This window comes from Sus scrofa, chromosome 8 (genome assembly GCF_000003025.6).
Source record: "Sus scrofa isolate TJ Tabasco breed Duroc chromosome 8, Sscrofa11.1, whole genome shotgun sequence".
Taxonomy (NCBI): Eukaryota; Metazoa; Chordata; class Mammalia; order Artiodactyla; family Suidae; genus Sus; species Sus scrofa.
The window spans coordinates 3206750-3225332 of record NC_010450.4 but is presented as its reverse complement, the minus strand read 5'-3'; the positions used below and the strand labels follow the sequence as shown (position 1 = coordinate 3225332).

The window sequence follows — 18583 nt, the reverse complement described above, 5'->3', positions numbered from 1 at the left end:
CACCAGAAACAGCCCTCCTGCCTGCATGGGCAGCAGACCAGCACAAGGTGGTACTTCCATCCCCTGGGCACTGCTCAGATAAAACGGAACGGACTCTCTGAGTTCCCTGGTGGCTCAGCAGTGAAGGACCTGGCGTGGCCCTGGCTGTGGCTCAGGTGACTGCTGTGGTGCAGGTTCGATCCCTGAGCCACCGGTGTGACCGAAAACAAAAGGGGGTGGGGGGATAGATGATCCATACAGGCCGCAACCTGGGTGCGTCTCCAGAGAATTAAACTGAAAAAGCTAAATCCAGACTGTCTGGCGCCCTTTACAGAAGAGTCTCAAAATGATGGAATTATAAAAATGGAGAGCAGGTTCCAGTCCCGTGGAGTGGGGGCTGTGACAGGGCGGCAGGAGGGACCCCGGTGGTGACTCTGCTGTCCCTTCTCTTGGGTGAGTCGGTGTCAGCTCTGCATTGCGGTGTTGGTGTTTTTGGAAGATGCGAGCCTGGCTCGAGCTGGGTCCCTGGGACGCGGGTCTCTCTGTCCCGCTCCGTCCGTGGGGAGGGGCAGCCGGCCCAGCATGAAACACTTGAATGTCTTTGATGAGCTCAGTCGCAAACACACATGCACAGGTCTGCAGGGAAAGCTGTCGGCGGCAGGGGTTACAGTGACTCAACAGCTTTCCTGTCCGGCTCCTTCTTCTTCTTTTCTTTTTCTTTTTGTTTCTTTCTTTTTTTTTTTTTTTTTTTTTTTTTGCTTCTTAGGGCGCATATGGAGGTTCCCAGGCTAGGGGTCCAGTTGGAGCTGTAGCCGCCAGCCTACACCACAGCCACAGCAACACCGGATCCGAGCCGCATCTGTGGCCTACACCACAGCTCACGGCAACGCCGGATCCTCAACCCACTGAGCGAGGCCAGGGATCAGACCCACGTCCTCATGGATGCTCGTCGGGTTCATTCGTGCTGCGCCACGACGGGAACTCCGCTCCTTCTCGTTGCCTCTTGTATCCTCTCCTCTTCCTGCACTGACACTGAACCGCTTTCCTGGTCTCGAGGGTTGTTCTAACCAAGGAGACGTTTCGGCAGTTAAACGTGTGCTCGGCTTAGCCGCTCACAGGCAGGACGCGGGGTCCCCTGGTGGGTGGGACCGCTGCCCATCAAAGCCGCAGGTCCCCACTCAGTCAGAAGCGCCTTCTGCTCCCAGGACGCAGCAGGGACCCCCCTCCCGGAGCCAGTCTGGACTTGAGACCCTCACCCCAGTGGCGCTGCCTTTAAGCGGAGGGCACCCCAGACCGAGAGCCAGCCTGCGGGGTCTGGACGCAGCGCCTCTGTCTTCCAACCTATAGAATGGGGATAATAGAAGAACACACTTGCATGAGGTTCCCGAGGCCATTGCAACAGTGGCCACAAACGGGGAGGCTTGATAGAATCCACATTCCTTCCCTCACGGTTTTGGAGGCCGCAAGGCCAGGACCAGGGTGCGGGCGGGGCTGTGCTCCCTCCAGAGGCTGCAGGGGTCCCTGGCCGGTGGCCGCATCCCTCCAAGCTCTGCCTCCATCTTCCATGGCCTCTCTCCCGTGTCTCAGATCCCCTCCTTTCTCACATAAAGCCCCTGTCACTGGATTCAGGCCTGTGCTCATCCAGTGTGACCCAAGCTTAACGAACTCCCTCCACAAAGACCCTGTTCCCAAGTAAGCTACATTCTGAGGTTTCGGGGGGACCTGAATTGGGGGAGGGTGGGCACGGGTCAGCCTGTTACGCCACAGTTGTGAAGAAACTCAGATGAGCCATCAAAGTGGTCCATCAGGTGGTCAGGCCTGGCGGGTGTACAGTAAGAGGATTGCGAAGCGGTTAGTAATGATCCCGTCTCTCCCCTGGTCACCAGGGAGTGGTTTCCTGGGCGGTCCTGCCGCGGGGGCGGGGGAGTGGGGGGAGAGGCAGGGGTGATGGGGAGGGTGTGAAATGACACGGGAACTCCTTCTCGCCCCAGGGTTGGCAAAGTGGTGGTTTCCTTCCCGAGACTCCGGGAGGAAACTCGGTCCCTGGGAGGCTAAGGCTCGCGGTGGGCAGTGCGCAGGGGCCGTTAGACAGCCCGTGGGGGCGGACGCCGGGGAGAGGCAGCCGCTCCCCGCGCAGACCCCGTGCAGCCAAGCTTCCGTCCTGCCTGAAACAAGATAAAGAGAAACGCGGGGAGCACCGCAGCCGAGAGGGAAGGGACGGTTTCTTCATTTTCTGGGGGACACACATGTTTCTCGTTGTGTTACCGAAATGGTCCAGCGTGCGCGAGGCCCCGTCCCGCCCTCCTGGCTCCCGCTGGCAGGCTGGCAGCCCCCCGGCCACAGCCCGGCTCAGCCTCCCTGGCCTCCCTGTGCGCCCGACCTTCCCCGTCTCTGCGGCAAACCTGTCCCCGGCCCCTGCTCCCTTCAGCCTCCTAGAACTCTCAGCCCTGCGGCCCAGGCTGGGAGCCCCACGGGCAGAGCAGACCTGGCTCCCTGGGGGCCCCAGGCCCCTCGCTCCGAGGAGAGCAGTGAGGGGCCAACCGGCTTTGTGACCCTCTTCTAAGGGGCCCCGCGGTGTTCCCTGCAGGGCGACGTCCTGACCACCAAGTACCAGGTGGACCTGGGGGACGGCTTCAAGGCCATGTACATGAACCTCACGTTGACCGGGGAGCCCATCCGGCACCGCTACGAGAGCCCCGGTATCTACCGTGTGTCTGTCAGGGCTGAGAACATGGCGGGGCACGATGAGGCGGTGCTGTTTGTCCAGGTCAACTGTAAGTCCATTGCCCCCTTGAGGCCAAGTGTCACTCCCTGTGACAGAGAGACCTGGCCCTTGGGGAGGCCCGGGGAGCCCACGGGCTGGGAGGCAGGTGGGCTGGGCTCCATCCGGCCACACTCCTGGTGGCCTGTGCAGCAGTGAGGACGGTGGCGGTGATGGTGGAGGTGATGGTGATGGAGGTGCTGTGATGCTGGTGAGGACGGTGGCGGTGATGGTGGTGGTGACGATGGTGGTGAAGGGGATGGAGGTGATGGTGGAAGCGATGGTGGTGGAGGTGATGGAAGTGGTGCTGATGGTGCTGGTGTTGGTGACGGATGGAGGTGGTGGTGATGATGATGTTGGTGGTGGTGGTGGTGGGAGTGATGGTGGTGGTGACGATGGTGGTGAAGGGGATGGAGGTGATGGTGGAAGCGATGGTGGTGGAGGTGATGGAAGTGGTGCTCATGGTGGTGGATGGTGGAGGTGGTGATGGTGATGACCATGTTGGTGATGGTGATGGTGGTGATGGAAGTGGTGCTGATGCTGCTGGTGATGGTGATGGTGGAGGTGGTGGTGGTGGTGGAGGTGATGGTGGAGGTGATGGAAGTGGTGCTGATGGTGCTGGTGTTGGTGATGGTGATGGTGGTGGTGGTGGTGGAGGTGATGGTGGAGGTGATGGAAGTGGTGCTGATGCTGCTGGTGATGGTGATGGTGATGGTGGTGGTGGTGGTGGTGATGGTGGTGACGGAGGTGATGGTGGTGATGGAGGTGATGGTGGGAGTGATGAGGTGGGGGTGATGGAAGTGGTGCTGATGGTGCTGGTGTTGGTGACGGAGGTGATGGTGGTGGTGATGGTGATGGTGGTGATGGTGGTGGTGATGGTGATGGTGGTGATGGAAGTGGTGCTGATGCTGCTGGTGATGGTGATGGTGGAGGTGGTGGTGGGAGTGATGGTGGTGGTGATGGAAGTGGTGCTGCTGCTGCTGGTGGTGGTGGTGATGGTGGTGACGGAGGTGATGGTGGTGATGGAGGTGATGGTGGGAGTGATGGTGGAGGTGATGGAAGTGGTGCTCATGGTGCTGGTGTTGGTGACGGATGGAGGTGGTGGTGGTGATGGTGGAGGTGATGGAGGTGATGGTGGGAGTGATGGTGGAGGTGATGGAAGTGGTGCTGATGCTGCTGCTGGTGGTGGTGGTGTTGGTGACGGAGGTGGTGGTGGTGGTGGTGATGGTGGAAGTGATGAGGTGGGGGTGGGGGTTGTGGCGGTGCTGGTGGAGGTGATGTAGTGGTGATGGCAGAGGAGATGCTGGTGAGGAGGTAGTGAGGTTGATGGTGACAGTGACCAATGGCAGCCTGCGAAGTGGCCAGTGCCCTGATGCCCTCTAACCTCTAACCTTTTGTCTGCAGCCCCCCTGCAGGCCCTCTACCTCGAGGTGGTTCCTGTCATTGGCGTCAACCAGGAGGTGAACCTCACAGCTGTGCTGCAGCCCCTGAACCCCAACCTCACTGTCTTCTACTGGTGGGTCGGTCACAGCCTGCAGGTACGCTGGCGGGGCCCTGGCAGCCCCTCCTTCCCGCGGCTCCCGCCTGGGATAGAGAGTGGGGCGGGCGCTGCCCTCCGGCGTGCAGGGCAGGACACAGTGTGTGGCACCGTGGAGGGGAGGCAGGTGCCCAGTGCCCCTTCTGCAGGCTGAGCACCTGCTCGGGGCGGGCGTGTGGAGTGCGGTGGACGAGGCTGAATCAGATCAGACTCTGTCTCTTCCTGGGGAAAGACCTGTGGACAGAGTAGGTGACCTGAGTGAGGGTGTCACAGGTGTCACAGGAAGGGAGCAGGTGACACGACTGAGCGCTCCGGAAGAGACCAGGCCACTTCCGGTTTGAGTGTGGGGTGTGGCCAGGGAAGGCTTCGTGGAGGAGGGGGTCCCTGGGTCGGGGCCCGAGCCCGGAAGCCTCACCCCGAGCCGTGGTTGGGTCCTTGGAGCGTGGGGAGCGAGGCCAGTGGGAGGCCTGAGGGCCTTGGGGGCGGGGCTGCCTGTCCTTAGCCTGGGGGCCTCGAGACCCAAGGGAGACCCTTCCCTCATTCAGCAAACCGCAGCGCTGCGCCCCAAGCAGAAAGCCCCCAGACAGCGGCTGAGGGCCCCGCGGGAGGGGCTGGGGGCTCCGGACTCTGCTTCCCTGGAAGCCGGCTGGGGGGAGGTCGGGGAAGGGGCTCGCACTCGGGTTCGGATCCCAGCCGGGCCACCTCCAGCTGCTCTCTGGGCCGGTCACTGCACTCCCCCGCCCTGAGCCTCTAGCTCCCTGTCTGCAAGGTCTGGGGCAATAGTGTCGCCCAGTCTGACGTGTGTGCCTGACCCTATGGGCTGGGTGCTGAGCCAGGCGCTGGGGGTCCGAGGATGAAGGTGGCACGGCCCAGCTGAGCGTGGGGCGGGCAGGTGGCAGCCTGGCTGTCATGATGGGCCTTCGACACCGTCCACAGGGAGGGGACTTGGAGCCTCTGGAGGGGAGGGGACCCTGAGAGATTCATTTCCGTGCTGGGGAGCCTAGAACCAGGGGTCCCTCAGGAGCACGCTGGGGCCACCCACATCCTAGTGAGAGCGGGCAGAGTGGGTGTTCTTGGCGCGGCCCTGGACAGCAGACCGACCACGGGGCCAGCTCTCCAGCCCGGCCCTGACCTCTGCTCGTGCCCGCAGCCCCGGCTCTCCCTGGAGAACTCTGTGACGACGCGGTTTGGGGACCCTGGGAACGTGCGGGTGACAGTGCAGGCTGCCTGCGGGACCTCGGTGCTGCAGGACTCCAGGGTGGTCCGCGTGCTGGGTGAGTCCCCTCCCCAGGGGTGGGCAGCACAGCGTCCCCTTCTCGGGAGCCTCACGGTCGGGGGGCAGGCGGTGTGTCCACTGTGTCCTGGCCACCTGGGCAGCCCCGGCTGGGCAGAGGGCTGGCAAACACGGCTCTGATGCCCCCCAGCCTTGCTAGCCTCAGTCTCCTGTAAATTAAGTACCTACAACTCCAGTATCCATGGCACCCACAGGCCTCAGACAGCACGAAGGACTTGGCAGGGTCACCCCAGCAGCAGTAGAGCCAGGACTGGGCACAGGGTCTGCCCGCCTCCCAGGCGCCGTCCGCAGCCCCCACCCCGTCGTCTGGGGACTGTCACGTGATTGTGTCAGCTTTGTCGGGGGCCCTGCTCTGAATCGGTCACCCATCTATCTGTGCTCACCTGTGCCCCCCGCCCCCGCCAGGGCACATTTACAATAGAAAAGCAGTCCTAGGAATGGGAGAGACCCTCCCCGCCCAGCGCCAGGTCGTCCTCGACACACCGATAAAACCTTGCTCCGCTTTAGGAACGGCCTCTCCCTGGACAGCAGCCATCCGTTCAATACGGAGGGTCGGCCTCGGCCATTCCTTCCCGCACAGACAGGTGCACAGCAGGCCCTGAGCCCAGAGCCTTGAGACAGTCATCGCCGCTCCCGCCGCCAGAGGCTGAGCTCTCGGTTCACAAGGCGCTTGTCCCGCAAGCCGCCCCTCCCTGCAAAGCCAGCGGAGGAAACCGAGGCTCAGGGGCGAACGGAGAGATGACGGTTGGCTCTGTGGCTCCTGATGCCGGGACTTTCGCCTCTTTCAGGTCTTTCAGGTTTTGTTTTGTTTTGTTTTCCCACTGCCTGCTCGTGGCGCTAGAATAGATTTCTGAGTTGGAGACCCTGGAAAATGTGAAGGAAAGAGAAGGCAGAGCCTCTGCTCTCGAGGGGACTCTTACTCTGGTGGGGGGATCAGCCCGGTCAAAGTCCATGGATCCCTGGGGGACAGGAGGCCAACCTCGTAGGGTGTGTGTGTCCTTGTGAGGTGATGGGGCAAGTCACAGAGCAGGCTTGGCCCGTGCCAGGCCCTCCCTCCCAGGTCGCTGCCACTGTCCTCGTCATTGTCATCTTTGTTGTTGTTGTTGTTATCATTATTCTTGTTGTTGTTAAATGGCAGCCAGTGAGGGGGGCTCTGCCCAGGACAGCCGCTGGCACACAGACGGGGAGGGATCGTGTTTCCCCAAAGTGAGCCACCGGACGCAAAGCCAGGGCCAGCCCTGGGCCATCGGCTGGAAGGATGCAAGCGGAGCCAGGCCCAGGACCCATCAGCTCTCCCGTCTCTGCCTCTTTCCAGATCAGTTTCAGCTCGTGCCTCTGCAGTTTTCCAAGGACCTGGACGCTCACAACCCCAACACCCCTGAGTGGAGGGAGGACGTTGGCCTCGTGGTGTCCCGGCTCCTTTCCAAGGTGCCCCCCGCCCACCTGTGGCAGAGCCACCTCGGCCTCTACAGGGTGTGGGCGCCTCCGAGAAGCCGGGGCGGGGAGGGCGCCGGAGCCCCCGGGGCGGGCAGGGTGGTGCCTGAGCCCCGATGTTGTGCCCTTCGGGCTGGAAGACCCAGATGCCTGGAAGCCATTTAGAGCCCTCTTACCTGGCCCTGGGGGACATGTGACCAGACTGTCACCTTGCAGAGGAGGGACCGGACTGCATCCTCTGTGCACATCTAGTGAGCACCAGCTGTATGCACAGGACATGGTTACTGTCCTCCAATGGTCCAGCGTCTCTTTAACGTGCTTTTCACGTACTCACTGAGTTTCTCTCCCGGGCTGGATACTAGTGGCGGGACAGTCAGTGGGCCACTACCTCAGGGCTCTCCGGAAGCGAAGACAGAGCACCAGGGCGGGCGGGGGGCACTCGAGGCTCCTTGACACCCCCTCCCCCAGGTGGAGAAGGTCCAACCCCCTAGAGTCATCCAGGCTGAGACCCACCCTGGCCATGCTTTCCTTTGGCTTGTCAATAATTCGGGTATTATTGTCCTGGGCATTGAAGGATGACTAGGAGTTTGCCAGAGGAACACGCCTAGAGTGGGACTTTGAGGAGGCAGAGCTTTGTGGGTTGAGGGAACTGTATGGTCAGGAGCCCTGACCCCTGGGAAGACAGTAGCCAGGGAGGGGTCTGCTCACCCTCAAGTGAGGTGGGGTGGGGGGCAGGCCTGGTCGAGCAGAGGCTGGCGTCGGGGGAAAAGGCTGAGGGGCCAGGAGAGCGGGGCTGCAGGAGATGGAGACAAACACTGTAGGATGCCGAGGCCATCCTCCTGGCATGCCAGGGTCAGGAATGACCAGGACTTGGACAGGCCAAGATGGGAGAGGGGGTGTTCCTGGGGGCCCTGGAGTGTGGCAGGGGACAGAGACAGCAGGCAGATCAGAGCAGCTCTCTGTGTCCCCGCAGGAGACCAGCATCCCCGAGGAGCTGCTGGTGACCGTTGTAAAGCCGGGGCTGCCCACCTTGGCTGACCTGCACGTGCTCCTGCCACCTCCCAGGCCCACGAGGAAGAGGAGCCTCACGAATGACAAGGTACCTCCTCCCACGGCCACTGCCGGGTCCTCCCTGCACCTGCCCCGCCGAGGGTCCCCTGGTGACTCCCAACAAGCACCTCGGAGGCTCGTCACCACATAAGGGCTTATCTGGCACCTGGACGCAGGCAGCGAGCGCTCCTCCCCTCATGGCTGCACCAGGGTCACAGTGGCAGAGGAGCGGGGAGGACGGGGCACCAGGGGGACCAGCGCCCAGGGGCATGTGCCACTTTTACTCCCGTTTCATTGGCTGGAGCTGGTGGCACCGCCCCAGCCTCACTGTCAGGGCTACTGGCATGTCAGCGAGCACCGTCCAGGGCCCCGGGGCTCGGGTTTCCTGACCTCCAGCTGGGATGGGGATGCAGAGATGGATCAGAAACACGTCACCACCGTCTAGGGGACTAGAATTCCTTGACTAGCAGATGGTAGCTAGTGGGGATGAGGGTGCGGACCAGCCGGCCCCTCGTACACTGCTGGGGGTGGGAAATCGCACAGCCACCTCGGGAACAGTCTGCCGGTTCTTCTGTCAAACACGGAGTTGCTGTAGGATGCAGCAGCCTCACCCCCAGGCGTGTACAGAGAACTGAAGGTGCATGACCACACACGTGTGTGCACGAATGTTCCTAGTGGAAACAACCCCCGTGTCCACCCATAAATGAGTGATAAACAGAAAGTGGTCCAGCGGCACAGTGGAATATTATTCAGCCATGAAAAGGAATGAGATTCTGATACAGGCTGCACTTTGGATGAACCTTGGAAACGTGATCCTCAGTGAAAGAAGCAAGTCACAAAAAGCCACAGGTTGTGCGATTCCGTTTATAGGAATTGTCCAGAAGAGGCAAACGCACAGAGACAGCTCCTTGGTGACTGTGGGGACTGGGGGCTGGGGGAGGGGGCCCTCATGGGTGCAGGGTTCCCTTCGGAAGGATGAGAACGTTCTGGAATTGGAGAGTGGTTGCGCATCTGTAAATATACTAAAGACCAGTGCATTGTACACTTTTTTAAAGTACTATTTCAAAAGATGATGCACCAGAACCACAGCCAAGCTCTGGCCTGGCCGTGAAGACAGATGCTCACGCAGACGGTCTGGAGGAGGGAGCCGCGCTGAGGCGGGGATGAGCCTGGCCCGCGCACCCCTGGGGCGGGTGGGGGCGTCCACTTCACAGGGTGGTGACATCCCACTTTACAGACCTGGGAAGTGAGGCTCCGTGAGGCCACCATGAAGAAGGATGGCCAGGGCCTGGAGCCCCATTGTCACCTGGGCTGCAGAGCCAGGCTTGAGCCACCCCAGGCTGCCTCCTGGTGGACACGGCCACAGCGCGTCCCAAAGGGTGTCCACACCCGCACCTGGGTCTCCCAGCCAAGCCCCGCCCCTGCTGATGGGGTTCTGGAGGTGGGTCAGCGGCAGGTTCGGAGCCATCGACCCATTTCTCCGACGGGGATCTGAGCGCAGAGGCTGGGCACAGCTTGAGGGAGGCTGCGGGGTCCCAGCTGCAGCCTGTCCGGGACAGCCAGCTCGGGACAGCACCCACTTGGGGCGCAGAGCACCCCCGCTCGCCCGCTCCCCTGAGTTGGAGAGAAAATGAGCTAAATTAGGAGAGTAGGAAGGAAAGAAGATGAGAGAAGGTGCGAGATGGGGGCTGCCACCCCCTCTGTCCTGAGAGCTGAGCGTAAACTACGGATGTAGTTTGAGAAACCGCAGCCACAAGTCACGGCCGCGGCCGCGGCAGCACCCGCCCGGCCTTGCAGGGTGCAGAGCGCAGGGCTCGGGGCGCCGTGCTCGATGCTTCTCTGAATCCTCGCATTGGCCTGAGATCAGAAAGGTGCCACAGTTGTGCCAGGCCACGCGGTCAAGGCGCAGAACCTGGTGTCACCCTGGACCCTTCGAGTCGGGGGCTGTGGGCTCGTTGCTTACACAGCCCGACTCGCGACCCTTGTTCCGTGAGCAGGGAGCCAGCCTCGAGTTCTGGGAGGCACCTGGCCAGGTCCCCAGGGAACTTCCTCCCCGGGGCCCAGGAGGGGAGCCACGGGGATGCCATCCCTGGGAGCCTCCTTCCCTGGCACCTCTGCACCCCCCTGCCCACAGGGGTGACCCCTGACAGCGTGTGGGCTGATTGTCCCCTTCCGAACAGCAGGAAACCCCCCCGCCTGAGAATTGCCAAACCAGCGGGGCGCCCAAGAGGCCAGCTGTCCCCACCCGCACCCCATGACCCAGCAACATCTCCTGCGATTTCCCTGCCTCAGGTGTGGGGTCACTTGCCCCCCAGGTCACCTGTTCCGTCCCCGTCTCGCCTTCTTCTTGCTCTTCCACCTCCAAGAGGCCTCCCCTGATTCCTTTGGCGGGTGAGGCGGGGGGCTCCTGGAGTGTCCCTGGGTTTCCCCAACTCTACTGCCCTCCACGGTCACAACTAAATCCAGGGCTTTCTGGAGGCAGGGCCACGCCTGGGTCACCTCGTGTCCCATGACGGGATCTTGGTGAGAGTCGGCTGGTGGCTAATGTGCCCACTTTACGGCCAGGAGAGTCAGGGGCTCGCGGCTCCGCAGGGTCAGGCGGACGTCTGCCCGGCTCTCCCGCTCCCTCTGCTGGGTCCCCGAGGGCCCCTCACCCCGTTCTGTGCTTTCAGAGGCTCATGGCCATCCGGCAGGTGCTGAGCGCACAGAAGATCAGCTTCCTCCTGCGAGGCGGGGTCCGGGTCCTGGTGGCCATGAGGGACGAGGACACAGGTGAGAGGCTGGCCTGGCCCCGCCCCCCAGGGGCGCCTCCAGCGATGCTCGTCACTGTGGGGGCGACAGAGGGCCCCGCCCCTGCCCACACGCTCCTGCTGGCTGAGGGGTCCCCTCATCACAACCCGGGCAGACCCAAGGCCTCACCGTCCTCTGGGCAGATGGGGCGTGGAGCTCTTGCTTTAATTCCTGTCGATATTTAGGGTCTCAGATGATCTCTGCCCCCACCTTTGGATTTTGGGGAGCAAGAATCTTTACAGAAGCCAAAGTGCCCCATCAACATAAACTGGACGGAGGAATTCTGTCCGCTTTCTGGGAGGAAGGACCAGGGCTCGGATTGACCCCAGGGGGGGTCCAGGGCACGGGGGTGGGGGGGCAGCTCCTCCAAGGCCGAGGCTGCAGAATGCGGCCCCAGGTCCTGCATGGCCTGCCCGCCTCTCAGCCACACCCACCCCTGGAGAACCTGCCCGATGCAAAGCGTCCTCCCTCCCATCCGAGGAGGCCGGAGGGGCCCAGGCGGGCGGGGGGGTGGAGTGGGGGCTGGCCGGTGCCCCCGCCGCCGCTCACCGGCCACTTTGGTGCAGATTCTCCGAGGCTGGGAGGCGGCGGCGGCTACTGGGCCGTGGCGGTTCTCTTCGTCATCGGGCTCTTCGCCGTGGGCGCCTTCATCCTCTACAAGTTCAAAAGGCAAGGCCGCGGGGGTGGGGGTGGGGGATGGGGGGGCGGGGGGGGCAGGAGGTGGGGGGCGGGGGGGCCTGGGGCGCCTTCCCCGCTCAGGGGCACTCACCCCTCACCCGGCGTGGGTCCCAAGAAGCCCAAGGAGGGAAGGGGTCAGACGCCACCGCCCAGTCAGCCGTGGCCGAGGCGACGGCTGAGTCGGGAGTGGACGCGCGTCCCTTCCTCTTTCCCCTTGGACCTCAGTTTGGGCACAGATGCCCCCTGGGCTTCTCGGGGGCACCTGAGAACTGCAGGGTGGCAGAAGTTGCCTGGGGAGCAGAAGGCAGGCCTGGCAGGCTGGGGGCGGGAAAAGGGCAGACTTTCTGTCTCTAAATCGCTTTGGCCCCTGAGGGCGGATTCCCACAAAAGGCTCCAGGTTTATCCCCCGCAGCCTACAGGGTCCCGAGGGAGCCTGCCGCCCCGTCCCCCGAGGATGGGGAGGGAGGGGGAAGGGGAGGACCTGGAGTCGGGCTCAGGACGTGCCCCAGAGAGAGGTCTAAGCAGCCGCCCTGGTGCCCGGCACGCCCAGGGCTTGGGACTGAATTAATCACGCCCTGAGCAGTTGCCGTGGAAACAGTGGGCACAGTTCTGGGGGCAAGGCTGGTTCCCCAGAGCCCCGGGTCTGCCTGGGGAGAAAAGCAGAGCAGGCGGGAGCCCCAGAAATGCCTCGTTTGTCCGGAGGCTTCAAGCTCTGGCACAGCCTGTGGAGCCCAGGGAGCTGGGCTCTCGGGGCTGGTGCAGCCGTCAGCGTGGGCTGGGCCCGGCTGCGTCCTCAACGGTCCCTAAGTCTCAGAAGCTCACAGCCACCAAGCGCTACAGCCCCTGGGGCCAGTCCGTGGCCCAGCCTGCCTGGGTCTGGTTATGCCCCCGCCATCTAAACATGTCCAGAGGACTGTCAGCGTTCGGGGAGCCTGCTCTCCCACTGGGGCTCGGTTCCTCATCTGTAAAATGGGACCATGGGGCCTTTTGGGTTTGGCTCCAGTGACCTGGGACATCAAACGTGAAAGTGCCTGGCCCAGGGGCCCCAAGCCCAGTCCTGGCTAAGGCAGAGGGGCTGGGCACTTGCTCTCCTCTCCCTCTGCCCCTGGAGGGGCAGCAACGTGAGGGTGGCACTGCCCCAGAGCCCTCAGCAGGCCCTTCTCAGAGCCACCACATGGGAGCGCACACCCACCAGCCTGGCCCGAGCCCAGAGGGGCCGGGTGACGGGGACATGAAAGAGAATAAAAGACCCTCTCCTGCAGCACCCCTCAGGGGAGGTGGGCAGAGAGCACCCTGCGTGCCAGGGCAGAGGGAAACCCAGGACCCGGGAGCTCACAGGAGGGAGGGCTTCTTGGAGGAGGTGGTTTGGAGCAGAGCCTGAGAGAGGTGTCAGCACCGCCCAGAGGGGCTGGCCCGGGACCCCGCTGGGGGCTTCTGGCGGGGGGGTGTCCTGGGCGGAGCCCTGAGCCTCCTCCGCTGCCCCCCAGGAAACGCCCGGGCAGGACGGTGTACGCGCAGATGCACAACGAGAAGGAGCAGGAGATGACGAGCCCCGTGAGCCACAGCCAGGGCGTGCAGAGCGCCCTCCAGGGCGAGGAGTTTATAGATGGTGAGCTGCACCCACAGACTCTAGGTAACGCCCGCCCCCAACCTCTCCCCCTTCCGTGGGTCCCCCAGCCGCCTCGGTGATGGCAGGAGCCGCCAGGCTGCCCGTAGGACTAAAGCAGACTGGACGCCAGACCCCACTCCCTGTAGCCCCTCTGCGCCCATCCAGCCCCCTGGGCTTCCACCGCGAAGCTGACTCTGTTCTCGGACGTTGGGGGCCTCTCCCCACAGGCCCCCCCGGCATGATCCCAGCCCTCCCGTCACTGGAAATGATAACTTCCCGAGCTTTGTGCACATGGGCGTAACCATCTGCACGCAGCACTTCACAGTTTACAAGGCGTTTCTGTCCTGGAGTTCCCGTCGTGGCGCAGTGGTTAACAAATCCGACCAGGAACCATGAGGTTGCGGGTTCGGTCCCTTCCCTCGCTCAGTGGGTTAAGGATCCGGCATTGCTGTGAGCTGTGGTGTAGGTTGCAGATGCGGCTCGGATCCCGCGTTGCTGTGGCTCTGGGGTAGGCCTGTGGCTACAGCTCTGATTCGACCCCTAGCCTGGGAACCTCCATATGCTGTGGGAGCAGCCCAAGAAATGGCAAAAAGACCCAAAAAAAGGGAAAAAAAAAAAAGCGTTTCTGTCCTGTGATCTCCTTGGCTCCCGCCAGCTCAGGTGACACCATGACCACACCTCCTGGTGTGGGTCTGGGTTGAGGGCTGGTTCTCTGCCGGGGTCTGTCATGAGGCTGCGGTCGAGGGCTGGGCAGAAGCCTCTCTCCCAAAGCTTCCGCACTCAGATGCCTGGCAGCTAAGCCACACCTGCCTGTGACCTCTGTGTGGCCGGCGAACAGAGAGGGGACAGTCGGGCAGCGGCACCGCCTCCGCCTTGCTGCTGGCTCTGTTGGTCGAGGTGACCACAAGGTCTGTCCATTGTGGGGGGGACATAGCATGACAGGATGGCACAGGCCCAGGTCCGCTGGGGAGCCTGCGGCCCGGGAGCCCTGGGACCCACCGGAGGCTTGGAGCCTCCTGCTGCGTGGTGAGCGCTCTCCCACTGGAAGAGCAGGAGCCGGGCTTCAGCCAGTGGTGCCTGCGCTCTCACCTCCGCAGCCTGGAGGTGGCTCCTTGTCAGGGGTGAGGACCTCAGGGCTCAGAGATGGACTGTCCTGGCCCAGGGCCACTCGGCTGGTGGGGAGGGGCTGGAATTCAGCCCCCAGGACAGCCCTCTCCCCTCCTTACCTGGCACTCTGCAGCTTGTACCCAGCAACCACCCACCGCTTGGTGCTGTGAGGTCCCCAGAGCAGAGTGTGGCAGGAGGGCGCGCCAGCCTCTTGTCCCCGTCATGTGCTGTGCTGTCACTGCCCTTTTGCCCCTTCACCCCTGTATCTGTTGTGCCCCTGGGACCGTGAGGGTGTAAATCCCTGTCCTCATCTTGGCAATGACTGGAGGTGAGGCTCGGGGAGGTGACACCACTCACTCACCCAGGCGGCACAGCGGACAAGTGGCTGACCTTGAGTCCAAACCCAGGCTGGCTGGACCTCAAAGCCCTGTCCCTCAGTCTCTCCCCAGAGGGGTCAGGACCTGACCCCCACCCTTCCCCAAGCTCCCCGACCTCGGGGGTCCCCGACGGCTGGCAGAGCGGCCCCATCGCCACCCACACCCACCAGCCTGGCTGGGGTCCTCAGGGAGCAGTGTCAGCAGCTTCTGGGACCTGGTAACTGCCCCTCGGATTTCCCGGGCCCTTGCTCCAGGCCAGGCCACGTGTCCGTCTGAAACAGGACAGCTCAGGTTCACGGCAGTCACCCCACTCCAGGGTCACTTAGCTGATGGAGCCCCCCACCCCCTGCCATGCCGCAGCCCCAGGTGGGGCCCGGCTCCCCGCGCACCCCCAAAGGGCCCACTGCCCTCTCTCCACCGCCCTGGGCCGTGAGGGTCGGAGCCTTGGGAGCCCCACGCTGCCTCCGGGCGACCCAGCCCCCAGCTGAGAGGTGGCAGCAGAGGCTCCGAGCCGACCCGGGCTCCCAATCTTGGACAGAGGGGTGGGCATCCAGGGAGGGCAAGGGCCGAGCAATGAGAGTGTAACGCCGACGGAGTGTCTCCGCAGGGCGCTTAGCGCGCCAGGCCCTCGAGTGCAGTTCCCGCCCGGGTCCCCCACAGTCCTTTAAGGAGGGCACTGTTAGTCTCCCCCAGTGACAGAGGACCAACCCGAGGCCAAGACGTGACGGGCCTTGGTGAGGTCTCAGCCAGCCTGTGGGCTCCCGACCCGGTGACCCAGGCAGCCCTGCCGAAGCCCCCTGCCGCTTCCTGGGATCTGTACCGCGGGTGGGGGGCTCCGGGCCGCCCGCCCCAGCTCCTCCCGCTGCCCACGCCTCGGGCCCTGGTCTCAGAACGCAGCCCCACCCAGGAGCACCAGCCAACCCCTTTCTGACCGGCACTGTGCCCTTCTCTCTCCTGCCGCCTCCCCGGCCTCGCCGCGCCCTGCAGTGCCCCCTGCCAGGGGGGGACAAAGCCCCTCCTACATCCCCCTGCTGCCGATGCCCGGGGTCGGCCCGCTGCAGGTCAGTGGGTGCGGTGGGTGGCGGCGGGCCGCGGCCTCACCCCAGGGGCCCTCTGCGTCCACTGCTTGTGACGGCACCGGGAGACCCCCCTCAGTCACCACCCCTAGGAAACCCAGAGACCCCACCGCCTCCGCACCCGCGTCCGGGCACGACCCGCAGGGCTGAAGGAAGCCGGGATGCCCCTCACGTCGGCTGAGGCCACCCTGCCCCGCGCGCCAGTCCCCCGCCCCCGCCCCCGGCTGCGCTCACACCGTCTCCGCTTCCAGGGACGCACTCCGGCGTGGTCCTGAGCATCAACTCCCGCGAAATGCACAGCTACCTGGCGAGCTGAGGCCGCCGGGCCGCGCCCAGGGCTCTCCTCTCCGTCACTTCGTCCCCCGCGGAGGGCACAGGACCACCCACGCCACCGGCACCAGGGCAGGGACCCGCCTCCCCCCAGAGACCTCGGGAAAGCCACCTCCTCCAGCCCTGCCCGCCGAGGCCACAGGTGCCCCTCTGTCCAGTTCCAGCCCACCTGGCCCACGGACGCCCAGAGGACCTGCCGGCTCCCGCCTCTCTGGACACCAGGCCCACGGCACCACCCGCTGTATCTGTCCCCTGACGCCCAGCGCTTCTCTGCCGCCGGACCCAGCGTGGCTGCCCGCACCTCGTCACCCCAGCTGAGGCCTGACTTCTCGAGGCCGAGGCCGGTGCCCTCTGGACCATGGGAGGCGAGCCTGCCGGGCTGCCCGCTCTCAGACCTGCCAGGTCACCTGCACCGCGGGCCTGCCCTGCAGAGGGAGCCGAGCCCTGCTTTCCTCCTCACGACCTCCAGGAAGGCAGCTCCTGCCCCCTCGGCCGTCCCTCTGCGGAGGCATCCACCCCCTCCAGAATCCGGAAAGCCTACTGAGGCCCTCCCGACGCCGCCCTCCGTGGCTCCCACTGTCCTTCTTTTTAATCTGCGGTTATTGTAAATACCTCTCCAGGTAGCTGTTTGCGTTTGGGGGGTGGGCTTGTTCAACTTCCTATTTCCACTGCCAGGCAGCAGCCCCTTTCTTGGGAACCCCTTTCCAGAATGCCCAGGGCTGCCCCCTGATTTTCCTGGCAGCCTTCTCTCCCTGGGGCCACAAGGCGAAGCTCTCCTTGGCTTTCCCAGACTGGGGCGCCCACCGGGTCCAGGGTATTCAGTGCCTGCCCTTCCACAGGCAGCCAGCAGGCGGCGCCCTCGCAAGGGGTCCCCGGAGGGACCCGCGCAGAAGCCCAGGAACGGGAGAGGTTTAGGACCATAGAGCCGGCAGGGCCGCCAAGCAGTGTGGCCCTTCTCTGAAGATGGAGAGGCTGAGGCTCAGAGAGGGAGTGGCTTTCCCAAGGTCACACAGCAAGATGGCAGCAGAGATGCCCCAGGAGCCGCCCCGCTGCCTGTGCGGCGTGAATTCCCTCACTCAGAGACGCCTAGAATCAGGGATGTTAGGACTATACGGGGCGGATGTTCACCTTTGGCCTTGAAACGAAATCAGTCTCCCCCTCCTTCCCCCAGGCTGGGCGCGCGGTGGGGACCCCAGAGCCTCGGCTGGGGACTCACTGGCCGTAGTGATTCCAGAATGAAGCCGGGGGGAGGGGGCTGATGACCCACTCGATGAAGGAAATGTGGCCTGGGGGAGGGAGCCCCACAGGTAAACAAACCATCGAGCCCAGAAGGGCTACTACCATGCGCGGGAGACCCTCAGTCTTGGGGGGGTGTCCCTGGAGTCCAGCCCATTGGGTCACAAATGGGGACTCAGACCAACTCTGAGACCAGCTTGCAAGGGGTCACTGCAGGTCACCAGGGCAGGTGGGGAGAGGGGTCCCTCTCGCCACCCTGTGCGCCCACTGGCTGGACCCCCGCCCCCACCGCGTGGGGTCCTCAAGACCCTCCCAGGGGAAGGGCGGGGTGGGGGACCCGGGGCTGGAGCTGGCAGGGCGGGATTTGTGTGGGAAGAGGGTTCTCCTGACTTTGCTCCCCCCGCCCACCTGCAGTCTCCAAAGACCCCTTAGGGAGCCCTGTGTCCTGCCAGCGCCCCACCCAGCCCGTCCTGAGAGCGTCACACTCAGGTCAGCACCGGTCGGCACCGCCCAGGTCCAAGGCGTCCCCTGGACATGGCCCCTCGGCTCACCGGTGCCTGTGCGGGGCGACCCCTTTGACCCCCGGACCCTCAGTTGCGTCCTCTCGCTGTTTGGGTAGAGTTCGCCCTCAGCTATTTGTGTTTTTCTCATATTTTGTGTTACTATTTCTGTCAAGAGCACTTGGGGTGTTGGACCCAAGAACCTGGGAATGAGTTGGCATCAGTAACCGTGAGCTTCTCCGCCCGTAACCGCGTAGCTGGCACGTAGGTCTGCGGATTCATCTGGTTCTCCGCTGGAGCGTCTTCCTATCGGGGGACAGGGCCTGCTGTGGGAGCTGACGTTTCACGCAGCGGGTCGAGCCCACCCTTTGTATATGCACATAACAGAGATGCGATCAAGTCTTTCTTATTTTTCCTTTTTAAAAATCAATAAATCGTTTGTGATGCTTTTAACAAAGATTAAACGGAAATGATCAGCCTTTGCCTTATAATGGAGCTTTGTCCACCTTTCCCTAAACACCCGCGCGGGCCCCAGGATGGCGGTGCCAGGACCCGGCACTTCCAGGGGAGGTGCCATGGGTCTGGGGCACTGGGTCCGGGACAGGCCACCCGCAAAGCAGGGATGTCACCACGTCCTCATACACAGGTCCCTCGCTTCCCCCCGAAGGCCCCCCGAGGGGCTCATTTGCCACATGAGGTGCAGAGGCCGAGGGTCCGGGGCCTGGCAGGTGCACCCCAGCCGGACGGAACCTCTTTACCCCTGAAATGCCGTCCGCTTGTCTTTGAGGGGCCAGGAGCTGATAGGAAACACCTTGGTGTGGTCAG

At 63.7% G+C, this 18583-nt stretch overlaps 1 protein-coding gene across 8 annotated transcripts in view; it reads left to right on the top strand.

The window, feature by feature from the left end:
• The window catches only part of SORCS2 (sortilin related VPS10 domain containing receptor 2), a 507916-nt gene extending 489670 nt beyond the window's left edge, over positions 1-18246 (top strand). For 2 of the 8 annotated variants that reach the window (XM_021100959.1, XM_021100964.1), the window contains exons 19-27: positions 2567-2753; positions 4145-4278; positions 5428-5551; positions 6887-6999; positions 7979-8104; positions 10728-10827; positions 11412-11514; positions 13011-13132; positions 15944-18246. In XM_021100959.1, coding sequence (XP_020956618.1) covers positions 2567-2753; positions 4145-4278; positions 5428-5551; positions 6887-6999; positions 7979-8104; positions 10728-10827; positions 11412-11514; positions 13011-13132; positions 15944-16008 — 1074 coding nt within the window. In that variant the 3' untranslated portion in view covers positions 16009-18246. Of the gene's footprint in view, positions 1-2566; positions 2754-4144; positions 4279-5427; positions 5552-6886; positions 7000-7978; positions 8105-10727; positions 10828-11411; positions 11515-13010; positions 13157-15603; positions 15890-15943 lie in introns of those variants that run through there. The other 6 variants (XM_021100962.1, XM_021100963.1, XM_021100958.1 and 3 more) reach the window with 5 other exon arrangements.